General features: G+C 41.6%; 1 protein-coding gene across 5 annotated transcripts in view; it reads right to left on the bottom strand.

Annotated features, from left to right (window-relative positions):
- The window catches only part of PDE10A (phosphodiesterase 10A), a 470,871-nt gene that overhangs the window by 14,038 nt on the left and 434,128 nt on the right, over window positions 1–22,705 (bottom strand). For all 5 annotated transcript variants that reach the window (XM_081045170.1, XM_081045167.1, XM_081045168.1 and 2 more), the window contains 2 exons: window positions 16,230–16,402; window positions 106–217 (listed from right to left, as the gene is read on the bottom strand). In XM_081045170.1, the coding sequence (XP_080901296.1) occupies window positions 106–217; window positions 16,230–16,402 (285 nt within the window). The remainder of the gene's footprint in view (window positions 1–105; window positions 218–16,229; window positions 16,403–22,705) is intronic.

Raw genomic sequence — 22,705 nt, 5'->3', positions numbered from 1 at the left:
AATGTGCGCAACTCACATGCTGTTACTGAAGCATTCAAACATTTATCACCCATGCTGTCCCATTTCTTGATATCATCCATATTCATCCAAAACTCAACGACATACCTCAGCCCAGAATTCGGCGTATATGTCGTTTGCCGTCAGTTTTGTAACTGGCCAGAGTTTGGTCACAGAACAGAGATCGCAGGCGGTCATCATCAAGCCAATGACACGGTCTCTAGAACACAATAACACAAAACCGGTCAGCACAGCGTCTGCACATTTGTGACAAGGACGAAGAAGGCCCTGTGTTTTCAGGAGTGAGGTTTAAAGAGGGCATTAATTCATGGAGGAGGAAGAAAGCATCAAAGAGAAGCTCCAACAGGCAGGAAAGAAAAGGAACCTAACACAGTGTTGCTTTGTGAGAACATCGGCCACCCCACCCCCAGCTCCACGAAGGACGTGCCACAGGCACCTGTACCCAAGTTTACTGATGAAATCACAAAGGATGTGGGCGTGGCTGTTAGCATGTAAATCCACTGGTAAATCTTTACAGCCATGGGCCAGCTTTCCATTTTCATGGAAGTTTGAAAATTTGAATGGGACCTGGAAGAAAAGGTCCATCCCAATGCTTTTATTTTATGTGAGGAACTCTGAGGTGCAAAGAAATGCAGTGAGCCCTCCAAGGAGGAAGCAGGCCCAGACCCCGCCACGCAGACGCAGCTCTCCAGCACCCTTTGGGACTCCATACACCTTGCAAGCTCTAACCTCCCAACTGAAATGAGTTTTCTTTTTCAGTTGCTTTGCACTCACAGCTACATGTTCCATGTCTGACTTAAAAAAAGGGGGGAGGGGTTGGTTTAATCTATTCTCTTGGAAAAAGAAAAAAAAGAAATTACTTAAAGGATTGAAACAGACATACTCATTATAATTTTAATGATCCGGTCTGGTGACATATGCTTACCCTAAATGAAATCTACACTTAATGACAGCATGAAGCACTAGTTATTAGGGAATTTTAACACCCTGAATTCAACTTTTATGAAGCAAATTACGTAATTTAGGAGGAAAACTGTCAAGAAAGACACAAAATTGTGTAACCAGTGAGACGGTGTCATTTCCAGCTCATTCTAAATTCTAATGCGTCCTAGGGCCCCGCTGCTGCGCACGGCTGCCTTACCCCTGGGGGCCACAGGTGTTCCCCATCTGTGGGCATCGTCCTGCCCTGGGCCCTGACCTGTCCCAAGGAGGGTGCATGGCACAGAAAGGGCATCCACCTCCCCTGGGGCAGTGTCTGATGCACTTCTGCTCCCCAAAACAGACGCCCGGATATGCGGGAGACCCTGTTTTTGCTCTAACCCGTGCCTTTGATGCCCACGCATCCGTTTCCAGGTTCGTCTAGTTCCCTTCAGCCCACTTCCTTTGGCCCATGTGCCTCATTAGATAATCTTTTGTTCCACCTGACTTTTCACAAGGACACGTGTCAGAAGGTTAGCCTCTCTCTCACAGGGCAGACTAGGTAACTTTCAAAACCAGGACGAGACTCCTGCGTCCCCTTCCTGTGGCCGCAGACACACACTGTGGGAACGCTCAGATCCCTCTAAGTGACCCGGGGACTCTGGACTTCCCAGGTGAGCACTCTGTGGTTTAGGGAAGAAGATTTATTTCCGGATTTGGGCTCCTAACGCAACAACTATATTATGTGTTTCTTCCGCAGGTAAATTCATTTAAACTTAAACAGAACACAAAAAAAGCTGTTATTCTGTTTGCAAATAATTATTTATGACATCAAAATAATTCAAACTCATTCCATCTGTATTTGCCAGAAAAGAAAATCAATATTTATTTCTCTTATCTAAATATTCTAATAGGCTTTGCCTCATAAAGATTTCTTACCTCATAAATCTATGAAACAAAAGAGATGTTAACAGAACCAGACACCGTAAAATACCTGGGACCAGTTTTCTCACTGGAAATGATTCCACCAGTGGCACTGTTACTACTAGGCGTGGACAGATTACAAACTAGTTATCATTTAGATCGTGCTGCCAAAATTACTTAGACAAAACAATTTAACAGTTACTTTACCGTTAGCCAATACATAAATAAATACAAGATAAACTTCATAGTAAATGCCTTTAACAAATAAAATTACTCATTTTTTACTCTCAATGATAAATCAGTCACAACAACTTTTCAGTTCTGTTTCTGACTCGTTTAATTGTTTGAGTGTTCATATCGTATCCTTTCTTTGATGTGCACTTAAATCTAAACAAAGGAAAGACTTTGGAAGAAGTAGGGTGAAGGAATGTCTTCCAAGGACGCAAATATCCCCTGGGACTGAGAGAATAAGCCTTTTTATTTGTATGTTTCCTAATGTTTTTAGAGATAACAAAATTCTATAACCGGTTTATTTTTTAAATGGATGTTTGAGGAAGGCAGTTCCAACATTCAATACATAGAAATAAAAATTATGAAACCTATTAACAGCTCATATAGCTGTCACTTCAATATTCAGAAGGATACCTGAATGTGATTTCATAGCTTCCACCACATGGGTCCTTGCTGAGACACTGGTTGTTTGCTGAAGTGGACCGCATGCGAGGCTATGGGTTCATCTCCACCGAGAAGGATGCTGCTGGGATTCATGAAAATGTTCTGATTTCTGTGGGCATTCTGGTCAGTTTTAGACAAAAGGAGGCAGTGCTCAGTAGTTTCAGTGAGAAATGATAAAGCTACCCTTTGCCTATTGCTGGCTCAGGTCCGGCACTGGTTTCGAAACGTGACATTTACTTTGTAGTCGTGGTTAATTGTGTTAACTGTGTTAACTGTGGTCAGAGCAAGAGCTTTGAAGGACGATTTCATCAAAGAAATCCATTAGGTTTCAATGTTTGTTTCTTTGTAGTGCCCTCGATTTCTTCTCCTCTCCATCTTTCAGACCACTAGCATAAGTTCCCTTTTATAAGTTATTTTTATACTGGTCTAATAGTTCATTTCTGGGACTTTAACTGCACTTGTCAGGCTCTGTTATTTATAAAGTTCAAACAGCTTATTCATTATCAAATATGAGGTATTTGTGAAAACTAAACTATGTATGTCGCTTGCATTTGAAAGACACGTAGCAATGACTTTCGTGCACAATTGGTCTCTGGTTGTTTCATTTTCAAAATAAAACATAAATTTACCTCATATCTTTAAGCAGCCATGTGGCCACAATGTCAGTGATATGGTAATGATATCATAATTGTCCAAGTAGGTGACAAGCATTATTGGTAAGGACAAAAGGTAGGGAGCAAGTGTCAGAATATGAGGACTTCCAGCAATGATCAAGGGAATGTAAGTGGCCATCCGCTCCAGAACAAGTGGAACAAAGGCTGAGGGAGCGCTAAGAAGAAAGACCTGGGTAAAGTCCAGCTGATGCAAGGATAAAAGACCAGGCAGAGCCACTATGCCCAGGATGACAGGGCAAGGAAGCAGACAGCGTTGCCATGCAGCTGAACATGAGACAGCAGCTACCTACCATCTTCAGACTTTTTACAATGTGGAAAACAAACCACCCAACCTATGTGTTTAAGCCACAGGTCATTAGGATTTATTTTTCTTAGACCAAACATTTTCCTAACAGATAAAGCACTCGTGAAAAAGAGACTCCTGTGCTCTATGAGATGAGCTATCTGAGCTCTTGCTGTCTATTTCTAGAAGGGACCGGGTGCAAAGGAGAGCAGATTTCCCACTTCATCATACCTGTAAAATATTGTCAAATCATCAGAACACAAAGCGCCAATAATTAGGGATAGGATATGAGTATAAGATCACATTATAAAACCTACACTGTTTATTATTTTCCAGTTTTAATTATTTGTTTACTGACAAATATTTTTTGAACACCTACTACATGTTAGGCACTGTCACAGCTATTCATCATTGGGTGCCACAGGTGAACAAAAGTCTGGAATGGAATTACTTCCATTATGTGACATTCCTTCCTCTGATTACACACAAGAAGGTACCATGCCACGTAACTTATGTCCAGGCTGACAGAGTTTGAGAGAGAAAGGGAACACTGTCACTCTGATTTAAACACAAACTATTCACAAAAATCAATGAAGAAACATCAAGTGTGAGAATTGTTCTGGAAAATATTAACCTTAAATGTTACTTTTTTCACAAAATAATTGAGAGTGAAAAAAAACATATCCACTTAAACATTCTTAAGCTTAAAAGGCATAATCACAGGTAAGTAAATAAAATGCTTTTATAAGTACCACTTTAATTTCTCTACTTATGGTTTAGAAACACAATGATTATTAATTGAAAGAAAGGATGTAGTTCTCTGGAAATTAGGTAAATTCAATTCTTGGCCAGATTCAGTCATTGACTTCCTCAGACAAATTATGTTTTTCCATGTTTTAGTATTAATTCTAGGAATAAAGGGAGAGGCCACTGCCTCTTCCCTAGGAATTCCTCTCCCTAGGAATAAAGGGAGAGGCCTGTCTCTTCTCGACTATTCAATGGAGTAATTACAATTACCACCTAAAAAAAGTCACCTGAGTATTATATATAATATATTTAACTATAAACATCCCAAACATATCAGATAAATTAATGTATTAAAGGTATAAAACAAACTAAATTGGAAATTTACCTGTCTACTAAACACATGCATTTTTAAAGATTATATAGCTCTACATGAGAGCAGGAAATATTAGTGAAGTGAAGGCCCACACCAGAAATAGCAGCTGGGACTGAGTCCCAAAAGAGAACAAGAATTCGTAATCAAAGGAAGATATCACACTGATACACAGAGTTAAACAGTAAAAATAACAGAGATAGAATAAAAACATATTTAAAAATAGATTTCCAGCTTGTAGATCACATCTTAACCATCAGAGGGAAAAAGAGCTTTGGAGCAGCGTCCCTTTTTAAACGGCATGTGGGGGAGCCGGGGGGTAAGTGTGGGACAGCCGGTGACCAAGGCCCTGCCCAGCACGTCAGAACCAAGGCCAGGGCCGTCGGGGCGGAGAACACGAGTTCCTGTTCCTTTTGAACAGGACTTGCTCAGTAAGAAAATAAAGAGTGAGGTATAAAAACTAGCATGATTTTGAGTTGATATTCTGCTCAACACAATGTCTATGCTTCATCCACGTTGCTGCCCGAATCAGTGGTTCCTAATTTTTTTTTCTTTTTTTTTTTTTTTTTGCTAAATAGTACAGTATTCCATAGTATAAATGCCAGGAACTGCCTAGTAATTCACCTGTTGTTGGCCATTTGAGTTGCTTCCTGTCTGGACATACCGTGCTTTCCCAAAAATAAGACCTAGCCGGACCATAAGCTCTAATGCGTCTTTTGGAGCAAAAATTAATATAGGACCCAGTATTACTATACTATAATATAAAATATAATATAATATAATTAATATAATAATATAATATAATACAAAATAAAATAAAATAAAATATAATGTAATATAATATAATATAATATAATATAATATAATATAATATAATATAATATAATAGTGGGTCTTAGATATATAATATAATACCGGGTCTTATATTAATTTTTGTTCCAAAAGACAGTAGAGCTGATGGTCTGGCTAGATTTAATTTTCGGGGAAACACGGTAGCTGATATGCTAAGAAAGGAAAGAAAATGGAATCATACAAAATGATCAATGAAAATGATCAAACTCAAAAAAGAATGAAAGAAAAAAGTGGGAATAAAGAACAAGGCCAAGAACAGAAAACAGTAACAAATAAGGCAGATGTTAATCCAACAATATCAATAATTATTTTAAACATCAACAGTCCAAATATGCCTTAAAGACAGAGACCATCAGAGTGGATCAGAAAATAAGACCCAACTGTATGGTGTCTACCAGAAACCCCCTTTAATATAAAGATACATATAGATTAAAAGTAAATGGATGGAGAAAGATATACCGTGCTAATGCTAATCAAAAGAAAATGGGAGTAGCTGTATTCATTTCAGACAGAGCAGACTTCAAAGCAAGGAGTGTTATCGAAGATAAAGAGGGTCATTACATAATGATAAAGGGGTCAATTCTTCAAGCAGATATAGTAATCCTCAACTTGTATGTGCCTACAACAGAACATCAAAATATGCACGGCAAAAACTGACAGGATTCTGAGGAGATGAATCCATTAATATAGCTGGAGATTTCCACACCCCTCTATCAGAAATGGACAGATCTAGCCGACAGAAAATCAGTAAGGACATACATGAACTCAATAACCTCACCAAGCAACTGGATATAGTTAACATCTATAGACTACTTTATCCAACAGCAGCAGAAAACATATTCTTTTCAAGCTCACATGGAACATTCACCATGATAGACCACGTTCTGGGCCATAAAATACATCTTAACAAATTTAAAAGAATAAAAATCATACAATGTATGCTCCTAGACAACAAAGGAATTAACTGGATATTAATAACAGAATACCTGGAAAATCCCCCCAAATATTGAGAGACTGAACACCACACTTCTAAATAACACAAAAGACACAGAAGAAATCAAGAAAAAAAATTAGAAATAAATAAAATTGAAAATGCAACTTAACATTTGTGGAATGAAGCAAAGGTAGTGTTTAGAGGGGTGAAATTATAGCATTAAAATGCATATACTAGAAAAGATCTAAAATCAATAATCAAACTCTCTACTTCAGGAAACTAGAAAAAGAGCAAATTAAACCTAAAGTAAGCATAAGAAAAGAAATAAGAATCAGAGCAGAAATCAATAAAATTGAGAGGAGGAAATCAACAGAGAAAACTAACCAAACCAAAAGCTGGTTCTTTGAAAAGGTCAATAAAATCAATAAGCCTCTGATGAGTCTAACCACGAAGAAAAGAGAGAGGATACAAATTACTAATGTCAGAGGTGAAAAAGGGGACATCACTACAGATCCCATGGATATTAAAAGGATGATCAAGAAATACTGTGAACAGCTCTATGCCCTCAAGTTTGATAACCCAGATGAAATGGACAAATTCTTTGAAAGATACAATCTGTCAAAATTTACACAAGAAAGACAATCTGAAAAGGATTTTACCTATTAAAGAAATTTAAACAATAATTAATAACTTTCCAAAATAGAAAGAACCAGGCCCAGAACGGTTCAATGGTGAATTCTATCAAACATTTAAACAAGAAATTCTACCAATTCTCTATAATCTCTTTTAGAGCATAAAAGCAAGGAAATACTTCCTAACTCATTCCATGAGGACAGTATTATCCTAAGCAAAACCCGACAAAGACATTATAAGAAAACTACTGACCAATAGTTCTCATGAGCATAGATGCAAAAATCCTCAACAAAATATCAAATTAAATCCAACATGTATGAAAAGAATTATACACCACGACCAAGTGGGATTTACCCAGGTACTCAAGGCTAGCTCAATAGTCAAAAAATAACTTAATGTAACCAATTATGTGACCAATAAGGTAAAAAAAAACACATGGCCATATCAATAGATGCAGAAAGTTCATTTGACAAAATCGAACATTCACATTGAAAGCTCTCAGTAAACTAGGCCTAGAGCTAACTTCCTCAGCTTCATAAGTATCGATAGCTAGCATCATATTTAATGGTGAGGAACTAGAAGCCTTCTCAGTGAGATCAGGAATAAGGTAAAGATATCCTTCCTAGCCACTCCCTTTCAAGATCAGACTGGAAGTTCTTACTAACGCAATAAGACAAAAAAGGAAATAGAAGGTATACTAATCAGGAAGGAAGGAAAAAAAAAAACTCTTTCTTCACATGATGATCTGTGTAGAAAATTCAAAAGAATAAACAAGAACACTTCTGGGTCCAATAAGTGATTGTAGCAAGATTGCATGATACAAGGTTAACAAATGCAAGTAAACTCCCTAAATACCAGCAAGGAACAAAAGGAATTTAAATACAATAGCTTTTATACTAGCACCCTCCAAAATGAAATACATGTTTATATGGAAAATCAAAAGACCCAGAATAGTCAACACAATATTGAAGAACAAAGTTGGGTGATGGGACACTACCTGACTTCAAGCTTTCGAGAAAGCTACAGTAATCAAAACAGTGTGGTATTGGTGAAAAAATGGACAAACGAGGCAGTGGGACACAACAGAGAGCCCAAAAGTAGACGCCCATAAATATAGTCAACCGATATTTGACAAAGGAGCAAAGGCAACACAGTGGACAAAGAGTCTCTTCAACAAAGGGTCCGGGCACAACTGGACATCCGCACATAAATAAATGAACTGAGAAAGACCTTACACCCATTAGCAAAAATCAGCTCAAAATAGCCCACAGCCCTAAATGGAAAGTATAAATCTACAGACTTCCTCCACAGAGACACCAAAGAATAACCTGCTACTTCTCTGAAGCTCTCCTCTGCTGCCAGCATTGCATTTGTAAACACTTGGCACTCAGTACGTTCCAGCAGACAGACAAGCAATAGACAACCACCTAGCCTGACCTCCCCAAATGCCCAGCTCCACAGTGCTGGCTGGGGAGAGGTTCTCTCAGCTCCAGCCTCTTGGCGCCTGGCCTAACCCTCTCCGCCCCCCTCCCCACTGGTCAGTCTCCTGTCCTGTCACAGAGCTTGTGTCCCCTTGCTGTCCTTTCCTGCCTCCTACTTCCCCGGGGTTTCCTCAGTGCTGTCTGTCCAGGTCTTTCTACTACTGGAAGTGTTTGCTCAGACCCAGAGACCCTGGGAATGGAAAACCATTCAGCTCTTGGCGTCGTTAGACATTCTTCACTTTCCCCAACAGCTGGAGGGTTCCTCGTACCAGGTCAGCGCTGAACTCAGTGACGGTGTGTGGAACCTCTGAGGTCTGGCCAGCTGAAGGCCCCAGCTCTTCTCTCATTGGTGAGTCCTCCCCCAAGAGGCAAACAGTGCTGTGATTTCCAGGACTCTGACAAACAGGAAAGGACGGAAGGGTGAGAGCCTCTTCTGATGAAACTCAAAGTGCTCCCGCCCTTCATTCAGGGCCGCGTGCACACGTTTCCAGCCTGAATCAGGACACTGAGCTGGCCCTGCCCCTTTGGCCTGGACGTTACAAAAGAATCATATGGTGCCGTTTTTGATTGTGTGATGCCTCAGTGAAATGGCGTAACTTTCGTGTGATTGCTGTGACTCACGTGAAACCTCGCGTGCGTCACGGCGGGAGAATCGCAGCCCATCCCACTGTCCCAAGAAGCAGGAAGGTAGGGTCCCTGGAGTCCTTTTTCCTGGCAGTGGACCCAGTCCTCCATTACACCTCACCCAACGTTAGCACATCAGGGAGACCATACCTGGCAGGGGGACAGGGGTCTCCTAACCCACTCGCCCCCCATCCAGGAGGGAAGACGGGTGTCTGGTGCCAATTCCCTGGGGCGGGGGTTGGGGGTGGGAATAGGGGAGCACAGTGAGGCCAGACAGACACAAAGAGGGCTGCCCTGTGCACAGAAAGCCCCAGTGAAGTCCCCAGGCCCAGCCAGGACTATCCCCTCCCTACCTGAGCCTACTTCCGCCCAGGGTGAGTCGGGCTCTTTCAACTGCAGAGGAGCAAAGGCCCTTGGATTAGTGTCCCAGGGCCGCCCGCCATAACAAAGCATCACCCTGGGCGGCTTACACAACAGAGATTTCTCTCACAGCTCTGGAGGCCGGAAGTCCAAGACCACAGTGTGGCAGGGCTGGTGCCTTCTGAGGGTCAGGAGAGGTGTCCCGGGCCTCTCTCCTTGGCGTTCAGACGGCCCTCTTGTCCCTGTGATTGCACATGGGTGTGCCTCAGCCAGGTCTGTGTCTAAATATCTTCTCAGGATGTCAGTCATGTTGGATTAGGGCCCACTCACATGGCCTCATTTTACCTTAATTTCTTCTTTAAAATCCTATGTCTGTATACGTTCTCCGAATTAGCACTTCAACATGTGAATTTTTTTTTTGGTGGGGGGGATACCATTCAGGCCCTAAGAGCTTTCTAGAACAAGCTTATTTTGAGGATGCTCATGGCCCGAGCTCATCTGGGCCACAGCAGATGGCAGCTTGAGAGAGCTGCCCCTCCGTCTCTCCATGGCACCCACATCCTCAGATGAAGTCTAACACCCCCTCTCCCTTCTGGAATTTGTCCCTGTAATTAAACAATGTGTTATAAAGGTACTTAGTTCACCGCCCATCTCTTTAACGAGGCGCCCCAGGGCAGCGTGGCCAGTGGCTGTCCTGTCCTTTGCTGCATAGGCAGCTCTTGGCCCAGCCTGGTCCCTAAAAGGCACTGAGCCTGTGATTGCGGGAATGGCAGTCACGTGCAGGGTCTCTGCTCCCTTCTCTCAGTCTCAGCATCACTGGCTAGTCCCCCAGGAGCTCAGGAATTTATATCCCATATGCTACATTTCACTTTGTCATTTGTACTGATTCCTGCTTAATCTCCCTCAATATAATTCACATTGGTACTTACATCAATTTTAAAAGGAAAATCTTTCATGTAATTTTTAGTCAGGTTGTTTATCTTAATAATTATTAAGTTGTAAGAGTCATACGAGACCTTTATTAAATACAAATATCGAGATGCTTTCTCACATTCTGTGTCTTGTCTTTTCATTTCCTTAAAGGTTGTTTTGAAGATCATACATAAGTTTTTAATATGATGTTCAGTCTATCATTTGTTTGAAGATTACTTACTGCTTTTCCTTGTGTTGTTTTTCCCAGCTTTACTGAGGTATGATTGACAGATAAAAGCTGTATATATTTAGGTTGCACAATGTGATCACTTGACATTATGTATACCCTGTGACATGGTAACCACAATTACCACATCCCTCACCAGTTACTTTTTCTGTGGTGAGAACACTTAAGATCTTAGCAAATTTCAAGTGTAAAATACATTCTTATTAACTATAGTCACCATGCTGTACATGTGGTACCCAGAACTTCTTCATCTTACAACTGCAAGTTTGTGTCCTCTGACCTCTATGTCTGAAGACTAGCACTTTTTGTGTTCTTACCCGAAGGTCCTAAAGACCTTCTCCTGTTTTCTTCTAGAAATTAGATTATTTTAGATCTTTTACATTTAGGTCTATCACCCAACTAAAACCTCAGTAATTCAAGAGCAATTTGTTGAAAAGACTATCCATTCCCCCATTGAATCATCTTGGCACCTTGGGTGAAAATCAATAGACTATACAGTTTGAGTCTTCTGTAATCTGTTCCACCCATTCGTCTACCTAAACACTAATACCCACTGTCTTGATTACTGTTACTTTATAGTGAGGCTTCAAATTGGCCTTCAAAAGGCCTCTCAATTTGGCTTTTGCTTTGTCGAAACTGTTTTGACTATTCTAGGCCTTTGGTACAGGCATATCTCAGAGACACTGCAGGTTCGGTTTGTAGACAGGATTTTAAAATAACTGGTAAATATATTAAAGAATTTGCAGGAACATATATTTGGACAAAATGAAGAGATAGGACATTTTAGGAGATACATGGAAGCTATAAAAAAATACACCAAAAAGAAATCTCAGAACTGAAACATACAATAGATAAATCACTGAATGGAATTAACAACAGATTAGAGAGAACAGCAGAAAGGATCAGTGAAATTAAAAATGGATCACACCCAATTACCTGAACGAAGGCAGAGAAGAAAGAATTGAAAAAACAATGCAGAACCCTTATAACTTGTAAGACAGTTTCAAGTGATCTATCATATGCAGAATTAGGGTTGCAGAAAAAAAGTGACAACTGGGTCAGAAAAATATATTTGAAGAAATCAAAACTTTTTCAAATTTTATTGTAATCAGCAGCCCACAGACCCCAAAACCTCAGAGGAGGTCAAGCAAGATAAATATAAAATAGATCACAAAGGAACACTGAAGACAGAGCCAAAAACCAAAAACAGAAAGAAAACCTTAAAAACAGCTAGAGTCAAAAGACGTTTTATTCAGAAGAACAACGATAAGAATGACCGCCGGCTCCTCATCTGGAAACAAAAGATGGAGGCCAGAAGACAACTGGAAAACATTTTTTAAATGCTGAAAGAAACTGTCAACTTAGAAGCCTAAATCCAGCAAAAGTATTTTTAAAAAGTGAAGCTAAATCAAAGCGATTTTCAGATAAACAAAGGCTGAAAGAATTTGTCAACACACTTTAATAAATGGTAAGAGAAGTTCTTTGGACTAAAGTAAGATGATAATGAGACTGAAATTTGGATCTATGTGAATGAATGCAAAATACTGGAAATGGAATACATGAGAAAATATGACAAATTATTTTTTCTTTTTAAAAATCTTAATAGCCAACTGACTATGTAAAATATTAGCAACCTGTGGGGTATATTACATGTAGCAGTGTGATATTTAACAATAATAGCATCAAAACAAAAAAGAAGTATAAAGGATTCTGCTTTTTAAAGGCTTTTACACTGTACAGAAATGGAATAATATTAATTCAAGTGCACCAATAAAAACACATACTGTAAACTTAAGAGCAACCACTTGAAAATATAAAGAAGTGTAACAATAAAATAGAAGCTATAGAAGATATAGAACAATAGAAGACATAGAACAGAATACTGAAAGAAGCTTTTGATTAACTTAAAAGAAGGCAGAAAAGGAGAGACAAAGAACAAGAGGTTAAAGAGAAAACAAGATAATTAGACAGAGGTAAATATATTAAATGAAATTGAACAGTCCTTTAAGAAGCAGTGATTGATTACAAGTCTCAACTATTGCTGGTTACAAGCGAAACGTTAAATATAAAGACACATATAGGATGACAGTAAAGGACCGAAAAAGAATATGACAGCCAACGGTAAACCTAAGAAAGCTGATATGGCTATTAGACACAGAAAACTTTAAGGCAAGGAGAAATTACCAGAAAAAAGGTAATCATTTCATACTGGTAAGAAAGTAAACCATTGAGCAGATATAGCGAATATAAATGTGTATGCACATTTAATCATAAGTTTCTAAACACATGAAGCAAAATTCACAAATACATAATAAAAACTCATAACTTTATACTGGAAACTTTATTTCCAGTTAAAATTGGAAAAAATACATTCACAAGTGATAAAATCTATAAAACGACCCCTTATAATTGTATCAAGAAAGTAATAGGACTTGTATAAACAAACTATAAAATCTTAGTCAGAACTAAAAAGTCACGTCAGCGCTTTTGGATTACAAGACAATGTGTTTTCATTTTCACGGGAAGGAATCAAGGTACTGTAACTACAGTCAAAATGTTGATGTGATATTTCTGATTGAAAACAAACGTGACAGCAGAATATCTTTTTCTTTTTAAGTGTTCATGATGAAAGGGATAAAGGGTCATGACGTCTATAATTTACGTTGAAGTAGCACAGTGAAAAAGAACCAACAAAGAAAACATGATAAAATGTTAACAATGCTTGAATGTAGTATGAGTGTATATTTGAGCATAATTTCCACTTTTCTGTAAGTTTGAATTTTTTCTTATTAAAATAGAAAACATGCACTTACTAAGTAACAATTTCCATAAAATTTTTGGAAAGTAAATGAAGAATGAAAATTTTAGCAGATGTGTAGGATAAGTTTCAACCTAGTTACAGTAATTAAAACAGTATGAGCACAGCTCAGGATTAGCATTTAAATGGCTAAGGAGTCCAAAGAATTGTTCAAATTTATACAAAAGCATTAAATTCAATTCAGTGGAAAAACGAATTATTTGTTAAGTGGTATACATATAGCTATAAAATATAGTCATAAAAATATAACTCCAGAACTGAGATCTAACAATAAAAATTAAAACTATATAAATACACAAAGAAAATTGTAAATACTATTTATATTACTGTGAGGACAAGGGAGGCCTTCTAAAGCAAGACAGGAAACCAGAGCTGATAAAAACAAATGACAGACTTGGCCTCATGAAATGAAATTAATTCAAAAGAAAATCTGAACAAAAATTTTAAAGTCACCTCCGGAAAAAATTTGTAACATATAACAGAGAGATTTTTAATACACTTAAGAAAAACATAGAATGCATACTGATTTATAAAAAAGTAAACAATTCAACAAAAATATGCAAAAGCTCTGGATAGACAGATACATAGAAGTAGAACAATAAATAGTCAACAAACGCGAGAAGACCTCTAACGTAGTTAGCTGTCAGAGAATGGAAATTTAATGAAAAGTAGTTTTCACCCATACGGTAGGAGATGTGTGAATTTCTACTGCCTTTCCAGAAGATGTAATATGTGTATACACTTCTAGCACCATATGCTATGCACTTTTTAAAGGACCAGTAGGTGAGATTATATAGGGAAGAATTTATTGCAGCATTATTTATAATGCAAAGTTCTAGAAACACCCGACTATCCATGTGTGAAAAATTTAACAAGCCTGTATATAGTATTCCATACTACATGATGTTATATAACTCTAAAAAAAGGAATGCACCTGTAATCATCATGTTTTTGTTTAAAAAAATGAGAAAAAAGGTACTTGTGTATATATACTGTGTACATACACAGAGAGCTTTGAATAAACACAGAAACATGCATGGGATGGTATTACACTAGGTAGTTGTTGGCATTGGACAGGAGAACAGCCCTATTCTGTTTCTTGTATACACCTACGTATCTAAGAATTGTTAAAACAGGCATTCCCCTTAAAATTACTAACTGTCAAAAATTACTTAATCATACGTAACTATACATTATACACCACTAACTTCGACATACATATCTATGCATTAAGAACCAAATATTATTTGCAATGATAAATTTTCTACGTTATAATTATTGTAATCATTTTGCTAAAAACATATGCAAAAAACTGGATACTAGTTACGTGACTGTCAAGTATAATCTAAGAATAAACGTGTGCATGTGGGTTTCAGCAAGCAAAGGACACCTGATCACAGGTGTGCCGCCCACTCTAATGACTCCCTTGAGAAGAGGACTATGAACCGCGTGCCTCTGTGCAGGTGTTGGAGTCACTACACACAACCTGCTGTGGGCACACCTGTCCCTGGGAGTGGCCAGAGGAGGACGTGCTGGGAAGGGCCGTCAGGGCCCGTCGTGACACCGACCCCTGCCAGGCTGTGTGCGCAGACTGCCCTCAGTGAAAATAAGATGTCTTTGAATTGTTACCCTCCAAGAAGGGTCCCTTGACTGTGCCAGTTTAAGCTCCACACCATCTGGATCTGCCGTCTGGAAAGCAGACTGAATCACAGACAGCTGTGCGAGGGCACAGACAGTGTTACACCACACGCAGCAGTTCCTCTTGAGCAGGTGAGGTCTATTGCATGGCCTCGAGCTTTGTTTGGGGGCACCTGAGTGAGCTGCTTCTGAGAACCTGCAAACAGACTCTTCCAGAAGAAATGTTACGATTTGTACTTAACGGACCACAGAGGGGGCACCTGGACAAAGAGACTGAGTTCAGCAAGATGAGAATGGAACCAGCAAACAAAGAGTATTCACAAACCTAGAGATCAATAAAAACAGCAGCACTTAAGATGGACGTGGTCAGACCCGGAAATAGCCAAAGAAAGTTCCAGCAATAAAAGCAGGCAGTCACCACCCACAAATGCCAGTGGACTGGGACCCAATCTGCTGACCGGAACTGCGAGAAACACACCGGACGTTTTTCTGACCCTGCAGGCGAGGCATGCCTGCTCAGAAAAGAAGGAATCGCCAATTTGGGCTGAGCCGTGAAAGGGTTAAGAGGCCACACTCCTTGTTCTGACTCCTCTCACGCCTGAAACAAACTTCCGATTGCCACTCAGCTTTCTACAGGGTTCTGACCACACAGAAGATCAATATTCTGATGCTTGTACCTAGAATGTACATGAGCAGAGCAACAAAATGGAATTCAATTTGAAATGGAATCCATCATATTAGCTTGATTAACAGGGTTTCAATTCTGAAAAATAAACCCATGTTCATTTGCTTCTGAGTCTGTGAGGCCCATGAGCACACCTGTGACTGGTGAATTCTAGAAGCCTCTTGTAAAATGACTTGCTTTAAAGCACCCAATCCCATGCGACTCCTTTTGATTCCAGTTCAGATTTTCATTACCCTCATAATCCATTGTCAGCAATTTGGTCAAATAAAAATCTCCAAAATCAATATAAAGTTCGTATAAAACAACAACAAAAACTATATATACGTTTACATGTCTTTCAAATATAAATGTATGTCAAATTCCGTTTCTGTTTTTCAATATAAGTTTACGCCTAATAACAATTCCCGGGCTTCCAAACGTGTAAAACTGTTTTTACCTATGTGACTGATTGTTGAGGTTTAGCGAGCCGGTCTGGTGCATCTCCTCCAGCTGCTTCCTGTTCCCGAAGTACAGAGCAAGGTCAGTAGCGATGATGGCTTTGCGGATGATCTCCAGCACGAGCTCGTACTCGCTGGAGCTCAGGGTGGAGAAGATGTTGTGCCCTTCCAGCTGCAGGAAACACAAACACACAGCACCAGTCACAAGCACAGGCTCCGGGCGGACGGCAGTTTCTGTTACTTGAAATACAGAGCACGTCAGTGGCATGTGGCTCTGAGGACAAGTTTGGGGTGAACAAAAGAACTGTTGCAAAGCTAATGGAATTAAGGTCTCGGTGTCTCTTTACGCTCCGACAATGAAGCTACCACTTAAATGACCCACTTACACTGCAGTGACATCACTGATACCCCAAATCCCAGCAATTGAACTATATTCCTAGATTTGGCGTATTTCTAGAAAGTAATTAAAGGACTGGAAAATGCAAAATATTTAAGTAAAAGACTTTTCTTCTTAAACTAATTAAAAACTCGAGTAATTTTTTATATTACAATGAAAATTAATGGGCTTAAAAAATCATCTCTAACCTGTTCATGTCAGCAGGCCTAACAAAGGCTAACGGACTTTATCCAAGAAGAAAATGTCCCACGACCACAAAATAAAGTATATTTAGGCAGATTAATCCCCCCACACCCACGCACACAGAGAACACGTCCCATGAAACACAAGTCACCAAGGTGCAGACACCACACCATGCTGTCATCTCTCCTCACAGGAGACACGACAGGGCAGATGTCACCTGGAACAAGGCCCAGCAGTGGTCGTCTCGGTGCTATCGCCCAGAATCCTCCTGCAAATGAACCGTTTACAGGCTTTTTACAGGAATTCCTTCCTCTGAGAATTTTAAGTTTTTATTCGTAATTGAGATAAAAATGCGTTGTTCTTTGTTCAAACAAAAATAGTTGGGATATTAAGATGCATTAAATTTGTGGGTTCATTTCTTTTTTAGTGATTTCATTAGTTATCAGAGTCCTACTCGTACCATACTGGTTTTTAATTGTTTTCACTTGTCTTAAGCTACGATTATTGGCTGTTAAAATACAGTAAAAAATTGAATTAAAGTATATTTCTTTACAAAACTAGCATCTCACTGAGACACTGTCTGCTTCCTATTACTTTGACATAAGCGGCTTGTACATCATGTGTTTTCAATCATCAGAATCTTTCCATATTATTTACTCTTAAGGTTTTATAAGTACTTAACTTTTCCTATGATCAATGCAGCAAATAGAATTAGTTCTAGTTGGGTATTTTCCTGACAATAATGACAGTAAGGCCTTACATTCATAGGCTGCTTTAAGTTTAGAAAGCACTTTCAAATACATGATTTCACTTTCAGAGGATCAAACCTGAAGCCGTCTTCAGTATCTGAATGAAATGGAGCATTTGCTGAAACATTATCAAGGAAAGGTTTTCCTTTGATAGAAATCGCACTGCTTACATATCCTGGGCACGTCAGTAATTTTTAGTGACTCCACCTCATGTGAAGCAGCTCTCAGGGGTGCGACAGGGCCAGATACCTAGGTGACAAGAGTGGGCTTCAGCTCCACTCGAGGAGGAAGCTGTGCACTCTCCAAGTCCTGCGCGTGGGTGCGCGTGATGATGGGGCTGAGCCCTGGGGCACAGGTTGCTTAGTGACGAGGAGATGAGGGGAGGGCAAAGCACGGGGCAGTTCAAGCACTGGCGGAACCTAGTGTCCTTTCGGTCTCTTCCAACCTCAACTCACCACCGCCATATTGTACAACGTGACAAGAAGGGGACCTCTCTCTGCCTGGCACTGTGAAAGCCGCTTTGCTTCGCTCCGCTCCTCCCTCCAGCGGGGCACAGGCAGAGGCCTGTCACCTGTGCTCCCACCTCATTAGCGTTTGGAACTGCAGTATCTGCTTGGTCGCCACGTGAGCACTGCTCTCGGCAGGCCGCTGGGACAGGAATCCCAGCTACGGGCTTTGTCCTGTATCACCAATAAGCCCTTCAGCAGCAGTGCGCAGAAATAGTCTAGTGCGCTACCGAGTGTTTCCAATCTCTCTGAAATAGGGACATCTTGGCCTGGGCTCTACAGATTCTCTTGGGGACCACAGAGTTACAAACTGACTGAAATTACATATAAAGACGGTGCCAAAAATTGTCTACACATCTTAAGAAATTGTCTACACATCTTTTAAAATTGTAATACTTAATATATACCGATAACAAAGATGTATACAAGTCATGTGTATACATTTTTTTGGCATCCCCCGTATACTGAGTGTGTGTCATTCCTAACCACGTTTTCATCAGGTTCTAAAAAGTCTCCATAGTCTGAGACAAATTAAAAACCATTTTAAAGATCTATATAGGAAGTCTGACAATGAAGTTGGCGAACTCATCCTAGAAAACATGCTACATCCGTCATTGCTGAATATCACTACGAATGTCACCTTCCAAGTCCTCCCCCTGGGAAGCCATGCACCAATGCCAGCATCTAGTCCATCCTTCTAAGCAATTTTGGGACTCTCTTTCTGGAATGGCCATCAGCGCTGTCATCATATTACCCTTCATGTCCCGGATGTCATCCAAATGTCTTTCTTTCAATATTTCCTTTATCTTTAGGTAAAGAAAGAAGTCACTGGGGCCAGACCAGGTGAGTAGGGAGGGTGTGCCAATACAGTTATTTGTTTACTGGCTAAAAACTCCCTCACAGACAGTGCCGTGTGAGCTGGTGCATTGTCGTGATGCAAGAGCCGTGAATTGTTGGCGAAAAGTTCAGGTCCTCTAACTTTTTCATGCAGCCTTTTCAGCACTTCCAAATAGTAAACTTGGTTAACTGTCTGTCCAGTTGGTACAAATTCATAATGAATAATCCCTCTCATATCCACAAAGGTTAGCAACGTCACTGCAACAAGTTCACCAACTTAATTTTTCGACCTAGTATTCTGCTGGCTACTTCAGATTTATTATTTCTTTTACTACTTTGTAACATCAAAGGAAACTAGGTGGAAAAAGTTCAGGAGAGGACATTTCTAACGAAAAGTTGTAATCAGGACCATTTTCTGGGATCCTTTAATGTTTTACAAGAGTAAAGGGAATGAATGAATAAACAACAAATTGCCCCTTTCCCTTCAAGAGACTCGAGAACATACCAGTATTCATCAGCATTTTGCTATGAAAACACAAGACAATAAAGAAGTCAAATACAGTGGATAAAGAGATTAAAGTAGTTTTAAAGCTCCGATTTCATATTAGTTAACATAATGACATGTCATAAAGCAGTGTAATGCTTTCATATCTCAGTTGATACATTTATTATAGCTACTAGCGCAGGATACGTTGTTTGAAGCTCACATTTATTCAAGGCCGTTGACTCCATTTTATGAACCAGGCATGAGATAACAAGCACCGTGTGCCCCGAATGTCCCAGAACCCAGGCCGCCTGGGCAGCCTCCAGCCCCCTCTTCTCCCCGCAGCAGCGGGGGCGCCGCGCAGAGGCTGTGAGCGCTGACGTGCGAGGCCGCAGCGAACGACAAGGACAAGGACGCGGGGACCGCCGAGGCTGAGGCCGAGCGCGGGCTGCGTGGGACCCGGGCCCGGGCCGAGCGCCGCCCGCCTGGAGGGGCCGTCCTCACTCCGCTACCGGGCCCCCACCACAACGCACGAGACGCGCCTGCGGGGAGCAGACACTTCATCTGCAGCCTCACTCTGTGGAAGGGGCGCAGCTTCCTACCGCCCGCATCCAAGGCCCTACACGGCCCAAGGTCACGGGGAGGCGCTCAGGTTTGGTGGGACACGCGCGAGACGGCCCGAGCCGAGGGGAGGGCTGCGAGCCGCACGGGGACGCACGGGGGGGGGGGGGGGCGGACACGCAGGGGCCGTGGGGCCGGGGGTTGGGACGGGATTTCAAGGTGGCCAGACTCACTGCTGAGCAGAGAAAGGCGAGCGTTAAAGCAAAGGCGCTTTAACCACCCGAGGCCTAGGACGCGGCTGCAGCGTTACCGGGACGTCATCAGGGCCCCCGGCCGCTTTGGGGAAGGAGGTGCGGGGACCAGGGCTGCGACGCGGCCTGCACGGAGTGAGGAGGGAGGACACGCGGTCGTGCCGCCACGCTCTGCAGTGTTGTAACGGGCCTGGGAGCTCGCTTTCATCCCCTGCCTGCCGAGCCCTGCAGGCCTCACGGCCACGCTGTTCCCGCTGGCTGTGAATCACCAGCGCAGCAAGTGACAGGCAGGGGCGCAGTCACTCAGGGCTCGGGGGCAAAAGGCGTCCAGCCGCCAGGAAGGGCATCACCTACAGGCCGCGGTGCCGTTACAGACACTTAAGGCTCCGGGGTCACCTACTGCAGGAAAGCACGGACCGAGCGCGCTCACTACACCGCTTGTAGAATGGGAATAAATAATACCGTGTCACTACAAAAACAAAAACAGGGACTGTGCAAAATTCTTCAGGTTCTGATTTATAGTAAGTACCCAGGAAATGACGGCATGATGAGGATGAGGATGGTGACAGCCATGATGCCACAACCCACCAGTGTACCTTCTGCGCTCAGACTTCAGGGGACAGCAAACCAGCAGTACGCCCAGAAGTGAGTCTGGTGGCCCCAGACCATTTCTATGAAGGATACATCTGCAGAAAAGGGCACATTTACGCCACCCTTGTGTCGCACGCTGGCTTAGTATTTAGTAAAGGCAGCGGGAACTGTAAGTACAGCAGTGTGGTTGTAAGTGCACAGACAGCAGCAGTTCTGCCAAGGGCAGACAAGTTGCAAGAACAGTAGTTGTGCCACAGAAATGTCAGTGCTATTAAAAGTAATGAAAATGTCACGAGATCCCAACATGTGGCATATAAAGATAACTTTATGAACATATTTCAAAAGCCCTGGATAATTCAAGATTAATGGAATATGGAGAAAATTTTCTTAATAATGAGAATAATCATTCCTAATAGTCTGTTTTCTAAAATTTTGACTTTTGAATACTTAACATGCGATATTCACAGAAGGCATATGACAGAAAAAGGGTAGCTTCAATATTCAAAATAGTCACTGACATCTCCTAAGGAAAAACAATAAATGGATTTAATATTCTTACATTAATGGCTCTATAAAATCACTAAAAATATGTAGGTAAATTTAAATAAGAAAACAGTGCTTACCTGTTTTCTTGATGTAACTGTCCACACAGGTAATCTGCTCACCTGAAGTCACTCCCCTTCCTTTCTCCCACTGAGCCAACTAAACCGTTGGTCCCAAGGGCGTGTATCGACTCCCTTTCCCCTCCAGAACACCTGTATTTGCAGACTCCACCTCTGCCCACAGCGGCAGAACCAGTGACACACTTGCCGTTGTGGGGCCGAGGGAGGTGAGCCACTCCCTCACATGGCTCCTGAGAGGAAAACTAAAACAAACTGGAAAGCTCCATGCCATGGGGACAACCAGATATGTGTGCATTTGGGGGGGTGGCTCGAGGCCATGCTGCCCTCACTCTGTCATAAGATCACCTCCCTGGGCGACTCAGCCTGAGCTGAGCCTTAGTGGTGAGAAGAAGATCACACAGAAGGCAGCAGAGAATTACACAGAGGGAAGCTAGACAATGGCCCAGCACTGAGAACAGCCTGGAACTAGAAAGGTATAGCAGACACAGTAGTCCTGGACCAGACAGACCATTCATAAAACATGCACATTAAGCAAGAAAGTTTATCTTGAGGTCTTGGAACCATGGAACCACTGATGACTGTCCACCAGAAGCTACATGTTCAGACATGTATTTGGAAGATGGACTTGAGAGGCACAGCCTTGGAGAGGTGGCGATCAGTGAGGGCAAAAGGTAATCCAATGGACAGAAGGTGATAGAGACTGAATCTGGGACAGCCTTGGGGCTGTAGTGGCCGAGGGGCCAGCTCAGCACTGCCCCCTCGGGAACACCCTCTCTCCTGAAGGCTGGCCATCACACAACCATGGGCACCAGGGGCCGTCACCAGGAAAACAGCCTGGATGCCTGTAAGGAAAGGTGCTGGGCAGCAGCCCAGAGAAAGATAAGACACACTTGTCTTTTCTCTAGATGGTCTGTCTCCTTATTCCCTTCATGACATAACTCAGCCCAGCGCTCACTCAACAAGGACTGCCCACTGCGTTCTTCTCACTGTGACCAAATCCGCACCCTCAGTGCCTTCCGGTACATGAACAGGTGTGTCTGTGTGTGTATGTGTGTGTGTTAGCCTACGGTCAGCTTTTCAAATACGTTCCTTACAACGGTATTTCCCAGAAAAATAAGACCTAACCGGAAAATAAGCCCTAGCCTGATTTTTCAGGATGACATCCCCTGAACGTAAGCCCTAACGCATCTTCTGGAGCAAACCTTAATATAAGACCCGGTCTTGTTTTTATAGCAAACCACTATATACCGGTTTTCAACTGCCCGTTGATGCTGCGTTGCCAGCCAGCGAGCT

This window comes from Rhinolophus hipposideros, assembly GCF_964194185.1.
Source record: "Rhinolophus hipposideros genome assembly, chromosome: 3".
In the NCBI taxonomy this organism is placed as follows: Eukaryota; Metazoa; Chordata; class Mammalia; order Chiroptera; family Rhinolophidae; genus Rhinolophus; species Rhinolophus hipposideros.
Note: the sequence above shows the minus strand (reverse complement) of the source record. Positions and strands in the feature narration are given on the sequence as shown.